Below are 19,600 nucleotides of genomic sequence, written 5' to 3' on the forward strand. Positions count from 1 at the left end.
GTAAGTATCCAAGTTTAACAAACCTAAATTTTTTATATTTTTACATTAATTCTTCTCCTCCCCTCAGTCAACATTTCTACTTTCTAAGTGTAAGGCTTGCTAAGGCCCTAACCAATCATTACAGAAAACCAAAAATATGGACAAGAATCTCTGAAGCTGAACAACAGGAATTTAGGGCAAAGTTACTTCAGGTTACTCCCAAGGTCAACTTAAATAATTAATTAAGTTTTAAGATGGCTGCACTGGGATTCACAGAACAAAATCACACGTTTTTGCTGTTTTCAAATTTACCCAAAGTCCTAACCAACCAGGCCAGGATAGTGTTTCAATTATGAAGCAGGCAAGGCAGTAGTGGGGTGCTACAATTTTGTATTTATATTGGTGTTTTAATCCCTGTTTTTTAAGTCTCTGCCTGTGTGTGCACATGAAGCACTATTTCCCTGTGGTCAGTAGGGATGTAGCATCGACAAGCGCATGAAGCGAAGAGCCCGCAGGTGTGTGGACTCAGCAGTGGTCAATAAAGTACGCAGGAAAAGAAAAAAAGGACAAACAGAGTGAAGTAAAAGGAGCAATACTGTGCAACTTCCCCATCCCGGGCACAGAAGAAAGTATACTTTCTTCCCCTAGTCAAACCATTACCGTCACTGTTCAGCCACAGCACTAGAGGAACCCTGTCTCTCCTTACCCGCCACCCAAAATATCAGCCTTTCCCAGCCCAGGCTCCCGCCCGGTTCCCCCCAGCCCCGGGACGGGGAGCAGCGTGTGCCCTGGGCAGCAGGGACATGTTACCTTGGAGGATGGCCAACAGGCTGTAGGCAGCCAAGTACCCCTCGGAATTGTTGCAGAGCTGCAGAGCTCTGGGGGCGCAGGGACCCCACCCGCAGGGCCCCTCCTCGGGGCAAGGGCCGGGCCCGGCGGGAGCCGCGGCGGCGGCGCCGGCCCTGGCGGGGCCCGCGTGGCACCGACGGCCGAAGTCGGAGCAGGGCGTCTCGAACGCCGGGTTCTCGATGCCACCGCCCTTCATGGCGTCCGAGCCCGTTGCCAACCGCGGCTGCGAGCGGCACCTGCACCCAACGCTCCGCTAAATAGCCCGAGGGCGGCCCGGCCCCGCCGGGCAGGTGGCGGTGCTTCCAACGCCCCTCCCCGGCCCGCCCCGCTGCTGCTCCCGGTCCTGCCCCGCGGCCGGCCCTACACGGACATCTCCCCGCACCGCGGCCTCGTAGCATCTGCCGCGGTCAAGGATTTACTGAACGTCGGGCGGGTGGACAGGCACGTCGATGTTCTCCAAAGACATTCTTCCTGAGGGAAAAAAGAAATAAGAATAAGAATAAGAATAAGAATAAGAATAAGAATAAGAATAAGAATAAGAATAAGAATAAGAATAAGAATAATATTACGTAGCTGAGAAAAGTCATCAGGAATGTTCCTTTTGAGAAATGGAAAAAACCCAAGGACATTAAAATGTTCTGTGTAAGTGTTGCAAAAAGGGAAAAGTTGCAAAATGTACCAGATACAGTACTTTCCCATTTGAGGCAATATGATTTGCCCACAACAAAAACTCTGGACATTTGCAAATACTATCCTTTTGAAATATTATTATCTTCCTGTACCTCAGAAGGTTTCCATGTGCCGGAGTTCCCAGTCATTAAACACATTGACTCAGTTGCGGACATCAATCATGAGAATTTGTCAAGGGCATAAGAAAGTCTAAGTTTGTTTGCATTTAGTATAAATTGACTCATCTTCACAAGCAAAACTGGGAGAGAGTCTGGGGATCCAGACTGAGAGCTTTCATCACTGATGTTCATCTCTGGGCAGTACAAGTTATTCCTGAAAAGTTCCTCCCCTTTAAAGAGTCCGAGACATTGAAACCACAAACATCAGCAGTGGCTTTGGTTTCACAGTGAAAGCCAGGGCATCATCTTGAATTCCCAAATGTTCTTAGATACAAGCACACATTTTCCAGTATTTATATAACAACACAGAAACTTAATGGAGACATTCTTCTGTAAAAAGAAAACAAGTAAGTTAGATGAGAGAATATGTTTCTATTTATTCAAATAGGTTGAAAATGGAAAATCAACTGTTATTGCTGTTTCTGCAGCATCTTGTAGGGACAGTGTGTGGTGGCTAGAGCTGGAGCAGCATGGACTTCCCTGGGTCTTCTCCACCCTCCTCCTTGGCCACCACAGGGTTCCTCCAAGGTGCTGTCCCACATGCACAGCCAGAAGTGACCTTTCCAAGCCCACAGGAGTGCAGAAAGCTACTTCCTAGTGAAGCATTCCTCTGCTAGTCACTGATGATCCCAAGTCCTGAAATTAATTATAATTTCAGGCTTTAATCCAGAATGTTGTTTCCTCAAGTGGTTATCAAGATATATCCCAGTTAACTGCTTCATGAGAGGTCTAAGAATATGCCTAAACCTGCTGGCACACCAGTATGTTTAAAGGAACTTCTTTTTGTGTTTCCATTTTTTTTTGTTTTCTTTTATATCCTCCTAATTATAATAAAATAGGACATGCCATTTGAAATAACATCCCGATCTTTGCTAGAGTGCCTACATGCTTGTATAGGAAGATTAACCCATTAAATTGCTTAATTATTATACTGCTAATAAGACATGAAAACCTACTTTGATCTGCCAGATCAGCTAGGTTTGTTGTTACCTTCATTGAGTTGTCACACTACCAACTGGTGGTAATTTTTTATTACCACAGGAAGGTGACAGAACGGAAGGCAAAAAGAGAAGCTAGTGGAGCTTGATATGAACAAAAGTGTGTTCAGATGAAGCCAATAACATTTTTAAGAAAAGTGGAGGGGAGGGTACATTGTGGTGTCCAGTGTAGGTCTAATCTGAAAATTAAATAGGGAATTGAATAATCAAGGAAATTAAATTGGGTTGAACTTAGTAGTGAACAGATTTTAGGAGAAACCTACAGGGACAGGAAGAAAGAGTATCTTTGGGCTGGTTATGTCCCCAAAAGCAATTTACAGAGACATGCAGAAGATTTAACCAGCTTTTATAAACTACTTTACTCTGAGACAGTATGTAAAGCCATAACAGAAGTTTAAGTTCTTGGCTTTTAAGACTGGATACACAACCTACCTGAAAATGGCAAAATATTAACAGTTTCTACAATAGTATCTATAGTGCTCAGATAAAAAAAAATAAAAGACTGTGAGGTAAATTTGGTGAGGTATTTGCCTAGATCAAAGATGCTCATCAAAAGGGCAAATATGACCAACAGTTTATGTGTGTATTGAAGCCAGAGGTACCTGCTAAAATTATTTTTTGTGTTATTCTATATAGTGTACCACTTGTATCCTCAACTTCAGATGAAATCACTTTCGCAGGATAAAATGTGCAGAAATATTACAGAGAAGTTTGTTTTCTACAAAAAGGTGAAGGAAACAAGCTTGTTCAATCTAAAAAGTTGAAGTGCTTCATGAAATATGCAACCACAAGGAAAAAGACAAAATGCAACAGACACTTTCAGAAAAAATGAGCAAACTGACTGCAATTAATTTTCTCTTCTCCAACTAATTAATTTTCTCTTTGACATTAGAAGGCTTTTAATCTTCAGTAGAGGTGAGTTTTTGGAACAAACTAGTAATGGATTTACAGAATTTTAAAATTCCAAATGGAGCTTGATCAAGTTATAACCAGGATAAAGAAATGAGAACTGATTAACTAGGAAGTCCCTTTCTGATCCTAAGTGTAAAGGAGGAATAGGAAACCATATTCTAGAGGAAAAATAAGGATATTTATTACAGAAGAATATAATAAAATTAGTACTGGAATATTTTGCAGAGACACTATTTTAAAGAAAACAACCATTTAAAGAAAAAAAATTGCTAAATTTGTGGAAGAATTATAAAATTGTGGCCCTTTTAACTTCACAGTATTGTGTGTGATCAGCTACTGAGACTGCACCCTCACAAGTCATGTTTGTCCTGTTGCATGTTATCATGCCATGTCACATTTCTTGCAGTCATGTGAATACAAGATAATACCAGATAATACCTGTGGTTATGTTTAAGAAATACTAGTTGCATTATGAAGTCTCAGAACTGCCATTCTCTGAATTGCGAGTGATTGAATTTTTGCAATCAGATAAGGCAGATGGGGGGAAATGCATATTCAAAATATTTTTTTCCAAGGATCTCAAAGCCATCCCCTCTCATATAAAGACCAAGTGGAGCACAGACCCACTCTCATATTGCAAGGTTATCTCCCAGAAACTCAGTAAAACATTTTGTCAGTACAATATTTCCTTTGACTCTGCCAGCTATAAAACAAGATGCAAAGCAGATTACCAGATGTCCTTAGAACACAGTTTCCAGACAGCTTCTGAGTGTTTGCTGAATGTTTAAGACTTCAAATGCTTGCACAACTTTACTTCTGATACCTTGCCACTGACAAAAAACCTCTTTTAGTTATTTCGTCTCTACTAGCTCTCTCTGTGTAATTTTCTATTATTTGGGCTGGGTCAGAATTCATGCAAAGAATACTATGAAAAAACAATATCCCTTCTTTTTTTTAACTGAATAATCTCCTTTTGCATCTTCTTTTTAAATTTGTTACAAAAATTAGTCTTTAATTTTTACATACTTTTTGCTATTTAAAGATGCAGCTAGCACTTTTACCAAGTGTATTCCCTGTTTTGAAGAGGAATGTTAGTAACTAGAGAGAGTCAGAATAAAATAGAAATTAGCCTGCCTGATTGGCTTGTAGAGCTAGGAATTTCATATATTAGTTATTTTTTCTCTAGACTATCTTCTTCTTTTATATTATTTGTAAGATCTTAGTCCTGTTCCAGTCCTGATGGTGTGTTTATTCTCTAAATAATGTAAAACCAGCATTTTTATTGCCTGTGTGAAATTTTCTACTTATGTAAAAATATCTGCTTTGGTGTCCTTTTGAGCACCTAATATTTTTTAAACTGATAAAAGCAAACCTACAGCTATGTACACTTCTGTAGGATCTCAGTAGCTGATGGTATCTCCAAATCTCATTGTGCCTCAGGGAAATAATATTCTTCTGTCACCACAGTAGTGCTTGTTTAGAGTCTTGTGTCTACTTAAATTACAGTAATGTAGCTTTTAGTTTGGACTGTGCCTAATTGTGACATTAGTATGGGCCAAAGGAAGCAATATCAACTTTCCTATTTTGAATGTATGACAAAGGAGATATTTTCTTGGATCTTTTTTAAGGCATCCCATTTTAATTCTTGGGAAGTCCAAATAACATATCCTGAAGTGAAACACATTTAAGTGTGTGCTTGTTTGATTACTAGGTTAGTGATACTAAGAGGGTTAAAGTGATATCCTACAATTAATACCTATAGTTATTTCCATAATTTATTAAGCTGCCTAACTAATATGCCTCAATATGGAAATTTAAGGCTTCTCCTGTTTTGGTCTCAATGCCATAATCTTATACTTTCACCAAACCTTACCTGCTTTCTGTAACCTTCATGTCGTTTGACCTGTAAACATACTCAGAGCCACTATCTAATATCATACTAATACGACTACCAGAGTAATTTATTTTTCACACAGTAAATTCCATGTTGTTTTTTCTACCCTTGGAATTTAATGATGTCTTGGTTTGGAAAGACAGGTGTCTGCTAAGGAAGGCAAGAACCTCTCCTGAAATGGCAAAAAAAAATGTAGACCCCCCCTCCCTCCAAATTGTTATAAATTTGAAATTAAGCAGGGTTCTCAGGCAAAAATATAGGAGCAGGAATAACAGTTCTTTATTAGGGAAGAAAATAAAAAGACAAAATAAACAAGGCAGTGAACCAAAACAACACTGACAGAGTCAGAATACAACCTGACACCCTGTTGGCAGCAGTCCAATTGGGAATTACAGCTGCAGTCCTCCTGGAGTGTCAGGTGTGGTTCTGTTGGGGCAGTGATCCTGTAAAAAAGGGTGTAATCTTCCTGCAGCGGAAAAGGCAGCTGTTCCTTTGGGAAATCCAATGCAGAAAATATTATGCTGGTGTTCCTGAAACTCAAGATTATATCCAGTTAGGAATGCTTGGCTCCTCCCTCTGGGCAGAGCATCTCACAATGGGATGCTGTAACTTTTATCAGTCATGCAGTGACATTCAATAGGCCATTAACAGCAGATGTCTCCCCAGGGGGAGGATTGGTCTGTGGAAGAGATAAAGAAAACTGCCCAATTAACAGAAGATAACTGCCGCATCTCTAACAGATGGCAATTGAATACCTCTTACCTTGCAATCTAGGACAAATGAGTAGACCAATAGAGAAGAATTATTTATTTATTTGCAGAAACAGTAATTTCAATGTTTTCTAAAACTGGGAAGTCTCTTTTCTTTTTGCCTGGTTCACAGATTGAACAAAACTAAATTAAATTGGATCTTCCTCATTGTTTGTTTCATCAGTAAATAGATGGCCTCTAGTGGCAGGCAGCTAGTAAAGTTTTATAATGTACAGTAAATTCTGCATATCCAGAGCAGGAACATTCACAAAATTTCTGTCTTATATACTGTGCTTACCATAATGGCAGTTTGGTTTTTTTTAGCAGTGAATTTAATCTGTACATAATGTTCATATTGCAGATGAAAACACACACACAGCCCCTCTGTGTTAAATCTGCTTCACTGGTTTCATCCCCAGGTAAGTTCTACTCATCATGGGTGAGACCACACCTGGAGCTGTGTGTCCAGTTCGTGCCACAGCAAGAGAGAAATGGAGCTGAAAAGTGTGCAGTGAAGGCCCACTGCAGTGTTGAAGGAACTGGAGACACACTCTTATGTGTAAAGGCCGAAATAGACAGGACCCTTCAGCCAGGAGAATAGTCACCTCTGGACAGGGATCTTATCAATGTCCCTGAAGGGAAGAAGCAAAGAAATCAGAGCCAGAGTCTTCAGTGGTGCCCAGTAACAGGAGCAAAGGCAATGGGCACAAATTGAAACGTGGGATGTAGTCAGAACATCAGGAAATTCTTGTCTGTTGTGAAGATGCTCAAGCACTGCTGCAGGTTTCTTTGAGAGGCTGTGGAATTTCCATACTTACACATGTTAAAATGATAACTGGATATGGTTTTGGCGTCTGGCTGTAGGTGATACTTGAGCAGGCTGTTATACCAGACTGGTTCCTGAGGTTCCTGCTATGTTTGACCACTCTGTGATTCTGTGCTCTGTTGCATAAACAAATATTTCAACAGCAGAAAACAAATGTGCTTATTTTGGGGTGGCATGGAATAATTATCTTATGTCGGAGTTCTGGTTATTAGTCTAGAAGTAGTCTAGTTGACTTTTCCTCTTTATTAACTGAGAACACTGCTGTAAACGTGCATGTAGAAAGAGAATTTATCAATCTCTCCATTTGGGCTGTTAAAAAAATTCCCTGACAGAAACTTATTGTAGAGATACCGCTACAAAAGAAGTCCAATCAGTTAACCTATAAAAAATATAGTTAACCTTTAAAAAATAGATTATAAGGTTTTTATAAGATTTGAGTTCTAAATTAAATTGGCAGAGACTTGATATCTTTGGTCTTAAAACCTCAGACATATTTCTCTTTCCCGAATCGCATATTTTTCTAAGAAATTTATGGTTTCAGTTTTGGAAAATCCATTATTTTTAAAGGGATGGATCAATTGCAATTCAAGTCATCAAGATTATATGAGGTGGTTGTAGCAGTCTTGCAAATTATAACCACACAATGCATGAAACCTTCTTACTAGCAGATATTTCTGTCTAGATGTCAGCTATATATCCGGATAAATATATAAATTCTAAATTTGTTGCTTTGATTTTCAGAATGTCAAATATTTCCAACTATTCTAGTCTTTACAGAAAAATTTTAACATTAAGTATAATAAAACTAAAATTACACAATTCTGCCCCATTATTTTATTGATGCAGCATAAACTTGCCTGGTTTTTTTTTTCAGACATTTTCCCATTTTTCTAAATATATAAAGCTTCTGTTTGTCCAGGAGAATTTACTATGATTTCATTCACTGATTTATCCTCCTGGCTAAAAATATTTCCATGAGTTAGTCTTGGATAGATTTATTTTTATATGTGCTTAGTCATGATAATTGTATATGTGGAATATAAAAGGTAGACAGTATTAATATATATTACAAAATGGAAAATCTGTGCAAGAAAATTATTAAGCTGAAGAACTCCATAAAATATCTCTATTACGAAAAATCTATTAACAAATTAAGGCTTCAAAAGTTTCCTTGAACAGAAAAATATTCTAAAATTTAAGCTTTGCAGGTATTAATTGCCTTTTTATTTCTTTTAAACAAGAAAACAACAAAATACTGAAAAAAACATTAAGAAGCAAATATATAAATTAAATTCATTTAAAAGCTTTAAGTGAAAAAAAAAAGAGAACTTGACAACTCAAAGTCAATTGAACAATTGCACTGGAATTTCAAATAATTTTAGCTACAAATTAAGCAATTAACCTACTCAGCAGTCCACTGAATACCAGGTTCATCAGGTAGATTTAATTCACAGAGTGTATCGAACAGATGTAAGTGAAGAAAAACCTCAAACCCTTTGTATGTTGCCTCTTAGCAAAGGCAGTAGCCAAATTATTAACTTAAACAATGACAAGACTTTTTTTTTTGCAAAGATGCTCAAGTGACTTATTTGACTGGAAAAGAGTGTTGTTCTTCATTCAATGGTTTATTTTCAAGTACCACTTTAGAGGTCCATAGCACAATAATTAAAATTGCAATTAATTTATATATGAAATCATATAATAGGTGTTGTTCACAAGAAACCATAATAATACATTTCCATTTCTTTATTTTTGATTGAGAGATTGTATATACCAGATTTAAAATTTGCTTCACATGCAGTCTAATTTTATGCTAGATTTTTTTTTTTACTTTTATAGTGGCTAATGAAATGGAATAACAAGATTTCTGTTTCAGATCATATAATTAAAATATCCTGCTCATAGCTACCTAATTTGCTGAAGATTACCTGGTTGGGAAGCTGAAGCTCTGAGAAAACAGAAATAAGCTAAACTGATGGCCTTCTATCAAATAAATCTTATTCACATTTTTGCATCATGTACAGTTACTAAAGTAGGTAATATTAAAGAACCTTGCAAAAAGAAAGGGCTGCATTCAACACAAGATTAAATAACCAGTCATTCTGGTTACAGATCAATCTATTTAACAGCCTGAAGAGTGACAAAAGATCTATAGGGTGAAAAAGGATTAGAGGATTTCCCACTAAATGCAACAGGAGAGGGTGTAACATACCCACCAGAAGTGTCAGGAGTCATAGCACCAACAGAAGGGCACGGGAAGATTTTGACACATCTACAGGCACTTCTTACTATCACCAGGTTATGGGATACAAGTTGGAATAGCCTCCTTGAATTTTGAATAGTTTGTTAAGCTCATATTTCTTCTTGGTGAAACAAACACACTTAAACCTCTAATCAAGGAATTATTGATAGTCCAGTGACCATGCTTTTGACATTTATAGTCTAAGTTCTATATAGCTAAAATGACATGCAGAAATCACTTGTGTTCAGCTCTTCCTATAGTTTTCTATTCATACTTCCACAAACCCTCTGAGACCCAAAGCTGATGGTTTCAGTTTAGGTATTGGGAGAGAGGTTGCTATCATCTTTTCACCTATGTAACTTGGAAAAGGATATTGTAAAGGTAGGTAGGAGAACAGCCCATGAACCTATCTGGTTGTAGTCATCACCTCTCAATAGCTAAGGATCAGCTGAAGAGTGGCTTGGTCAAATTTCCCCATAAACACCATGAATTCTCCAGGTGGCAATTTCAGCACTGGCACACTGAGACTGTGAAATTTCAGGAGGCCTGAAGGAACAAAAATCGCCTCCAGCCTCACAGAGAGTTTTGGAGTAATCAATGACTGTGTAAGGAGTAGCAGTTCTTTGAGACACCAGGTAGCATAACCCCTAACCTGAGGTCAGGGAGCAACAAGGGCCAGTGGCTGTGCCAGGGACTAGGAGCCAAGAGGAAAGGACAATAGCACAGCCAGGAAGGCAGGGCAGGGGGCTCTCCCCTGTCCTGCCCTGAAACCCCAGGCTGCAGGCAGAAGGGAAAAGGTGTGGGTGCAGACCCATGTGATGCTCTTCAAGGCCTCAGACCCAAAGTGTCTTAGAGCCTATCACCAGAGGAAAGTCAAAATCTCAGGAGTAATCATGGGTATATTAAAAGTGAGAGAACAATCCATAGTGTTTTCCACTTGGCATCAGAAACACGGGGTAGACATTTGCATCCTGTCATAAGAAAAAGGATATTGAAGGTAATAGAAGCTGTTACAGAGGGCAAACAAGTGAGCAGTGTGGTTGAGTTTTGGAGGCAGTACAGCTGTTAGACTTGTGAACATGAGGGAATATGTTCATGACTGGTTTTGTCAAGCAGCAGCACTTGCTGCTGTGCAGTTTCTGAGGAACCAGGCATTGAGAGCATCAACACCACAGGCAGTGGGACCTGGGCACAATGCAGCTCCCAGGGGAAGCAGAGACAGCCCCTCAGCAAAATACTCCCAGCTCCTGCTAATGCAGCTTTACTCCCTGATCCCTAATCCAGGTGTCCTGGGTTGTAAGATATTTGTATGTTCTATGTGCTATCTGTTAGAGGTGGGAAAGTTATCTTCTGTTAATTGGGCAGTTTACTTTATGTCTTCCACAACCCATCCTCCCTGCAGGGAGATACCTTCTGTTAATGGGCCATCGAGTCTCACTGCATGACTGATAAAATTACATCATCCCATTGTGAGATGCTCTGCCCCGAGGGAGGAGGCAAGAATTCCTAACTGGATATAATCTGAAATTTGGAACAACAGAGACAGCCTTTTCTCACTGGATTCCCAGAGGAGCAGCTTTCTTCTCCACTGGATTCCCAGAGAAAGACCAGGCCCATTTACATCATCACCGGACCTTCAGAGGAAACCTACACCCTCCTACAGGATCACTGCTCCAACAGAACCACACCTGTCACTCCAGGAGGACTGCAGTGACTATTTAATTGGACTGCTACCAACACCTTGACCAACAGGGTGTCAGGTCATATTCTGACTCTGACAGTGGTTTGTTTTCTGTTTTTTTTTTTTTTTTTTTCTTTTGTACTATTATTGCATTTTTGGTTTTTAATTTTCCTAGTAAAGAACTGTTATTCCTATTCCCATATCTTTGCCTGAGAGCCCCTTAATTTCAAAATTATAATAATTCAGAGGGAGGGGGTTTACATTTTCCATTTCAAGGAAGGCTCCTGCCTTCCTTAACAGACACCTGTCTTTTCAAACCAAGACACCAGGGCAGCACAGGTGCACTGTCAGAGCTTGTGTGAGCACATCCATGGAAACCTGAAGGAGACATGGATGTGAGTAAAAGAGTCTGGAGCACTGGACACCCTGGTTGACCTGGTTAAGGAAGAACTTACATTATGAATATTTGTTCTAATTTTCTTGAACTACTTCACATCAAATAGCTGTGCATCTCTCCCATCTGTTATTTCTTTAATTATTATTGTGTGTTTTTCTTCTTTCATTCCACACCCTTGTTTAGATGGCAATGGCAGACAGCTGGGGATACACAAAATTTATTTGTTGTATCAGTATCCTATTATTTTACCTCCAACAAGAAGCTATTAGTAATCATATTTGAACCTTAGATAGTCTTTTTTCTTGTTCCAAGCATGCAGCTCATATCCATGAAGATGCAGAAGGCTTAAGTAGGTCTTAAAACTCATTCTGACCTTAGAAATGTTTCAGATTACTAAATTACAACCAAGAAGAAAGTGTACAATTGATTCTACTTAGAATATATTCTCTTTGGAAGAATGTTAATCATCTAAGGAAAACTTTGAGAAGGAATTGAACAGATTGGATAGCATTCTAAATAAATGAAGACCAGCAAGTAATCACTTTTGTGAGTAGGAGCACTACAATGTGTATTGACTATCAAGATTGTATGAACTCTTAATAGCTTCAATATTCTTCCATAAATGTAGATGAAACTGTTAAGGAAATATTTTTAGAAAATGTAAAGGGTTACTATCCGCTCATACTGATAAAAGTCACATATGCCTCTAGTAGTAGATGATGTGAGGAACAAATTCTTTAAGTGGAAACAGAAAAGTTGGTAGTTTTCAGGATTTAAGTTTAAGCCAAGTAAAATACAATAAAATATAATGCAATATAATAGAAAAATATGTAAGTATAAACTATGAAAAAGTAGAAAGTAAGATGAAGTTATTAAAATTAATATAAAATGACATACATTAAATAGACTCCTGATTGTATGGGATTAAACAAAAAATGGATTCTGGATATTTTTTGAAACTTATTATAGCATTTAATTTTCAGGGGCAGCATTACATTAAACTGTGTTACATAGGAAGTATTTTAAAATTCAATTCATACATACAGCCTGCCCATTTTGTAAGTTTTGTGTCAATATGTAAATTGTAATCTTAATTTAAACATTTAATTGTTAATCTTTAAGCTAAATCTCCAGCACTAAATCCATCAATGCAGTGAATGTTTAAAATGTTTGTGAGACAATATGAACTAAATAATTAGCAGCTGAGAAAAGAAAACTACCCACTCAGTCACTCCATAGGTTTAACACTGACATCTAGTCTGAATAAGATTTAAAGGACAGTGGTCAGCCGTGCATTATCCTTATGCCAAAATCATTCCACAGGGACTCGGGCTCTCTTTCAGAACCAGAACAAGCATTCCAAAATTCTGGCCTCAACCTTCACAAATAATCTGATCTATTGAGTCTGTGAGACACACTCTGCTGTAAATATGTGGAGAGGTTGAAGAAGCAGCAGGAGAAAAAAGAAGCTGTTTTAAAGGAAGAGGTTATTCCTATCTTTGTCATATTTGTACTACTCTTAACTTCCTCAATTCATCCTTTAAGTTGAAGGCTGGGCCAGCCACCTTTATCTGTTAAATACCTGAATGTCTTAAAATATATGTTATTGACATAATTCACATAACATTTTTCTGTGTAATATTTCAAATTCTCTTTAATTCACTTTTATTTATTTTCTTACATAAAATTTATAAAATCAGTTTTCTTTCAAATTTACATATCCATAAATTTGGACTCCATGTTGCAAATATTAACTTCAATTCAAATGTTGTAGCAATAAGATTTTATCTTCCACTAATAAATACATCAATACAATGTGACATCTATAAAACATTTGTAAGTGTGAGAAAGCAATCTGCTGTTTTTCCATAATCTCATTTTTGTTCAAAAATAAAATTAAAATTTTGTTCAAAAATAAAATTAATATTAATCTTAATAGAATAATACTTTAAGAAATATTACTTAGTAGAATGTCTTAACCCGCCAAAGTAATACAACCATTGTATGTCTGTCTTTTTGAGATAGAAGAGCTGATAAAAATAATGTGACTCACATCAGATGGAAAAAACTAAGGAAACAGACTTCTTCTGTGAGGTAGAAGTGGCTGCTCAATGTTTCAAATGCATAAAGTTAAATGAAATTTCACTTGACCTTATACTTGGAAGTTCCAGGAGAGGGCTCCAAATTGGACTACTGAGAAAAATAAAACATTTTGCCAGAATTTATTGTCATTTCTGTATTCTGTATGATAGTAAGAATGCACATTTTGAAGTAACTTGTTGATTTCAGTACTATTTTGTTTAGCATTGTTGTCCACAAACATTGGTTCATTCTGGAAATACCTAACTTGCTGCTACTTCTATAGTCTTCATGCTTGGAAACTAGTACTTGATTAGCCACTTTGAGTAGAGTTAGACCTCAACTTGATAATGTATTTAGGAATTTTTTTTTTTTTTTAATTTCATAAAACAAATACCTTAGAACCTATATTTCTCTTCTTCCAATTTTGTTCATTTGGGAGCATTTTTTCAAACAAAAACAAAACTGAAAACATGTGTTTGCCTTACAAAAGAAAGAAAGGAGTTCAGTGAATAAGATGCCTTTCAGTTGTCTATTAGAATGTGATTTCTAGCATAGCATAGCAGTGGTTATGAGCCCATAATTTCATCATAATTTGAAAGCACAGGTGTCAGGTCTCATCTGTGCTGTGAGTCAGTAGGGCTTAGGTCAATATCCATGTTTCAGCCACCTGGAAAACAACTGCCCTGTTATACCTGGTGTGTTAAGAAGTTACCTGTGACCCAGAAATCTGAGTGATATGATCAATAGGAGAAACCAGCTTTTTTAGGGCATGTCTCTAAAGACAATTTCACCACAGCTTCAAAAAATTTGCTATAGCAAGAAGAGATAGCGACCAGGGGTTAGTTGTCTAGTATGCCAATGACAGCAGTGACAGCAGTCTGGGAGGTTCTGTTCTAATGCACACACTGAGGAAAGGTTTGACCATGTTGCTGTATCATGTCACTGTAGGAAGACAGAGTTTGGTTGTTTGCATATTAGTATACATATTAAATCAAAAATCTGTTTAGAAAATTTAAAATTATTGTTAATGGTATTAGAACATACCTTTCATCATAGATTAAAAAAAAAGTAATATAACAAACAAGGGATGTGAGAAAATTTATCTGTGGCCAAATAACTGAAGAGGGAACTGCATATTGCATTTTCATGAAAACACAGAATCAAAGATTGGTTAAAAGTAGAAGGGACTTTAAAGATCATCTAGTTCCAACCCCTTGCTGTGGGCAGGGACATATTTCACTCGACCAGGTTGCTCAGAGCTCCATCCAGTCTGGCCTTGAACACTTCCAGGGACTGGGCATCCACAGCTTTTCTAGGCAACCTGTGCCAAGGCCTCATCACTCTCACAATAAAAAAAAAAAAAAAAAAAAATCCTAAAATCTGATCTAAATCGATTCTGTTTTAAACCTATTTCAGTAAGCTATTCCCCCTTGTCCTATCACTACATGCACCTGTAGAAAGTCCATTTCCATTGATCTTGTGGGCTCCCTTCAGGTACCGAAGGCTTCAGTCAGGTCACCCAGAAGCCTTCTCTTCTCCAGGCTGAACAATCCCACTTGTCTCAGTCTTCCCTCACAGGAGAGGGACTCATCCCTCTGATCATCTTGGTAGCCTCCTCTGGACTCTCTCCAACAGCTCCATGTCCTTCCTGTGCTGGGACCCCAGAGCTGGAGGCAGCCCTGCAGGTGGGGTCTCACCAGAGCGGAGCAGAGGGGCAGAATCCCGTCTCTCCCCTGATGCCCACAGGGCTTTGGTTGTAGTCAATACTTTTATTAGGACATAAAGGAATGAAATTTTTCTTTCTCAGTTTTTAAAGTAATCTACACAGTGGCTGGAAGTTCCAATAATATTCTGCTTCAGCAAGCATTGCCACTCATCTTTAGAACATCAGGGTCTGCTGTGATAATCTGTTTTATGGTAATATTTTATTACTATGTTTCATAATTGGTGTCTAGAATGAAATCAGTCATCTATTTTTCTGTCCTAATACCTTAATGCTAAAAGTTCAGAGTTATTAATTATTGATTTGGGGTTTGGGTTTGAGATTTTTCTGTGATGGATGTGAATTATATTTCCACTGGCTATAAGAATGCCACTTTAGAAGTTATTATTTCTGGAATTTGAAATCAGTAGTATGAAACCTCTCACATAACAGAATACCTTCAAAATTGCTATATTCATCTTGTTCAAATGAAACTAGTAGGTCCTCAACCTCAGCTGCATTTTGGGAGAGCGCAGAGGAACGCTTTCACAAGAAACACAAAGGAATTCCTTGACAAGAAAGAATGTTTTTCTTCTAAACTATGTCTTTCTAGCATTATCTCTTTCTGTTAATCTTTCATTCAGAGGGCTAAATGTGCCCCTATGACAGGATTCATCTGCAGGAAAAGCAGACATCTACTGCTGGTGATACTTGAAGTGTTCTGATTTGCTGCTGCAAACACAAAGAAGCTGTGAGACTGAGTTACCTCTGCTGCAGTTTATTTTACAATAATTTATACATATTAAAGTAGCCCATTTGTTTGCCCAGGGTTGGGCCATTATCATAAATAAACTATTGCACTGTCTCTTTGGGCACTTCACAAATATTTTAAAAGCTGTTTTTATGCTCGTTAACAGGTATGGAAAAGGAGAGACCAGCTGTTTAGCTGTCATTGCATGGTTCTCTAAGAGCTTACACCAGTGATACATCAGCCAGGGTCTCATTGGGCAAGTCCATTAACACCTTCTAGTCTCTGCTATCTCACATTTCTTCTTCCAGAGCTTAGCAGAATCTTTATCTTTGAAAATGCAGTAAACCAACTTTTCTTTAATAGTTGATAAAAGAATAAAAGTGTAAATGCAGGAAAAGAAGAGTTAATTAGCACACTAACACAGTCAGTCCATTACTACTTTATCAAAGCATAGTCCTCAAAGGGCAGGCTGGCTGCAGTTTTGCTGCCAAGAAGGAAACTGAGATGTAAGGCATGGCAACTATTTAATGAGCACCAAACCCTCTCATCAGCAGCAGACATGGCGTCATGACCCACACCTACTACTGGCCTGACCCTTCAAGGCTTTTCATCTCTGCTCTGCCAGTTCCCTGACTCTGCACTATTCCAATTTTTGCGCAAAAAAAGTTTTGAGCACAATCTTGTCATCACTTGCTAACACTTACAGAAATATTGATTTTATTCCTTTTGTTGGATTGGATTATCTTTTTATTTATGTACAAGCAATAGTCATTAAAATATGGTAGAAAACATACATTATGTTTTTACTTTAATAGATAAGACTTTTTTTTCACCAGAACTAAGAAACAGTCATTACACATTTCTAACAAGTCTTCAATAGTGTTTTTTACATGCTATTCTTGCCTCTGTCTTCGGATTTCCCAAATTATGAATAGTGCTGCATTTGACTTAATTTCTTCCTTCATATCAGTACTGGGTCAGCTAAATATTTTAGCCACAATTATTTTCTCCTCTTTCAACATTCCATGTCTGCTGTCAGAAATCTCTTCAGTTTTCACTTGGGTTGAAACTGGAGATGAGATTGAGTAGTTTTTTTTCCAAATTAGTAAATGCAATTTCAAAAGAGTTCTTTCGGCAGCTGACAGAAGTGGTGAATGTAAATATAAAAAGACCAATATCAATGCTTGAAACATTGTTTTAGAAGTATGTTAGTATGTTTGATATCAGTTTAAAAAATCCTGAAGATTCAAAGGCAATAAACCATAGTAAAGTAAATCAATGGAGTATATCAATGTCACTATCTTAATTAATATAATTTGAGTCTCTGGCAAATGGCATCTTCAAGACAGATAATAAGCTGACTGAAGTTCACAACAGGAGAAACTTCATGTAGGTGTATAATTTACATATTTAATGTATTATTTTAGGATAAACTGACATTTCTGTAGCTACATCATTTGTTAGTGAGTTTAAGTTACTTATACTCTGAGTTTAAAAAACACAGTGAAACTTTGTATTACCAAGATTTCATCATTAGCAAAGATAAGGCTCTAAATAAACACATATGGAAGTCTGAATTTGGCTAAGTTTCTGAAATAATTTCTCCTTTGGATCCTAAAGCAGATCAATTACAGCTCATTGTCAGATGCAGTGTGCTTTAAGCATTATGTTTACCTAACAGAATTGAAAGATTCCCTATAGAAATGCTATCTTTGGGGAAGATTCCTATTCAATTTGATAGTTCTCAGGACAGGCATTATAATGAGACCAGCAATAGTTTTCTCCTCAGTACCCAGACAACATATTTATTAAAACACTTTTCTGCTGCTCCATGGCAAATTAAACTTTTAGAGAGTTTTGTTCAGATGTTTGATAAAAAATGCTCAGAAAAAGAAATATTTTACATTTATTATTGGCATTATTTAATTTGATATTTTGCATCCATTGTTGTAATTGTTTCAATTGACAGGTGTTACTTTGCTACTAACATATATTTTGCAAACATATAAACATCTGATTTCAGGTGGCCTAGTAGCAAGGGAAACTTTACTTTATTATGTTGGCATTTGCATCAATGGAAATTAATTTTGTCAGTAGAATGGTGTCTATTCATGAACAGAATTTCTATACTCAATCATTTCAGTAGCAAATGAGGAAAAAATATGGAAAGGGAGAACATAAATACTAGATGTTATAAAAGTTTGCCAAATTTCACAACCTAGAGTCTTCCACCCAGCTGTTATGTTTTCTTACCAGTCTTTTAGCAAAATAAGATACTAATGTTTTAATTAAGCAATAATTCATTGAGGAGCCTTTACTGCCATTGTAAATTGCTTCTGGTTGCTGGAAGGATTAGAAGAGAAGTCACTTAAGTCACTAGAAGACAAGTTAGTTTTTGGATAAAAGGAAACTAAATGATGTATTGCTAAATTGCTTGCACTTTAAACAGTATTTCAGTCCAGAACTAGGCAACCGTATTCTTGCACTTCATTTTGTTACTCCAGTATCAACCTCCTGTATGTCTGCATTGCATGGACAAAACCAAACTCCTTATCTTTTCTATAAAATCCTCTCTCTGCTCCCATTCCAAGTTATGCTATCATTCTCACTTTCATCCAAAACTGGGAGGAAAGTGTCATTTATCCATCTTCTATCCTTATGTTCATGTGTCTATTGACTGTGGTCAAAAGGAACTGTGGTTAACAAGATAATTTTGTGGCCTGTCAGATTGTCATCTGTACTTGAACAGCTACACTTAATTCTTCTTCTCTTTCTGACCAAATGGAAAAAATATTCATTTTTCAAGTAATTAATATTTTAGAAGTAGATAAGTAGTGTATATTCTTTCTGTCTTCAGGAAAGTAGAGCATTAGAAAATTTTTCAAACAGTATGTGAAAGAAGTTCTAAAACAATGCCTGTGCATTTTTCTCAGTCCTCACAAAACTAAATAGTAGAATTCAATAACAGAGTAAAAAAAAAGAGGCTTGAATAGTCTGCTTAAAGAGATACAGAGAATTCTGCTTGTGTTCCATACATCTAGATTTGAGATCTCAGAAGATTGCAAATATACCTTGAATATTGGTGAGCTAATTAAAAATACACCAAGTAAAACACAGTGTAAATACTAGGTTTATATTTACAATATTCTTTCTTGGAAACAGCAAATATTGAATTGCTAAGAATATTAATGTTTGAAAAAAAGGAATGTCTGTTGTTGACTTGTATTTCATTATTTTAGAGCTGAAGTGCAAAATACAGGATGCCATATATTCACATATACATTCATGTTAATTCTGGTTATGTGAATTAACTCCAGCAAGTAGAAACAGAAGAAGAGGTCCCACAGATACCGCTAGAATGTACCAAAACTAGGGTAATTTTGAAAAGAATAGTAAGGTGAATATTTCAGGATATACAACTTGCAGTATTTTAACAGAAGATAATTCAATATTTATAACTCCCAAAGAAGTTTATTAATTTTTATGGTTAAATAGCATATTTTCAAGATTTAAGATAAAATTAGAGAGAATGGTGAATCATTAACTACAAAATGATGGCACATTATTAAAGAAGCTGTAGCTATGATGATCTGTTATAGGAATCCAGTTCTTAGAGGGAGTAATTCAATAATTGAAGCACTAAGAATCACTCGTTCCTTTGGAATATGACTGCATTATAAAGAGACAGCC

At 37.0% G+C, this 19,600-nt stretch overlaps 1 protein-coding gene across 2 annotated transcripts in view; it reads right to left on the minus strand.

Annotated features, from left to right (window-relative positions):
* SLCO4C1 (solute carrier organic anion transporter family member 4C1) overlaps window positions 1-1,999 on the minus strand; it is a 28,618-nt gene extending 26,619 nt beyond the window's left edge. Inside the window, exon 1 of one of the 2 annotated variants that reach the window (XM_053932826.1) lies at window positions 790-1,999. In XM_053932826.1, the coding sequence (XP_053788801.1) occupies window positions 790-1,024 (235 nt within the window). In that variant the 5' untranslated portion in view covers window positions 1,025-1,999. The remainder of the gene's footprint in view (window positions 1-789) is intronic. The other variant, XM_053932825.1, reaches the window with a different exon arrangement.
* Between the last annotated feature and the right edge of the window lie 17,601 nt (window positions 2,000-19,600).

Source organism: Vidua chalybeata, chromosome Z (genome assembly GCF_026979565.1).
Source record: "Vidua chalybeata isolate OUT-0048 chromosome Z, bVidCha1 merged haplotype, whole genome shotgun sequence".
In the NCBI taxonomy this organism is placed as follows: domain Eukaryota; kingdom Metazoa; phylum Chordata; class Aves; order Passeriformes; family Viduidae; genus Vidua; species Vidua chalybeata.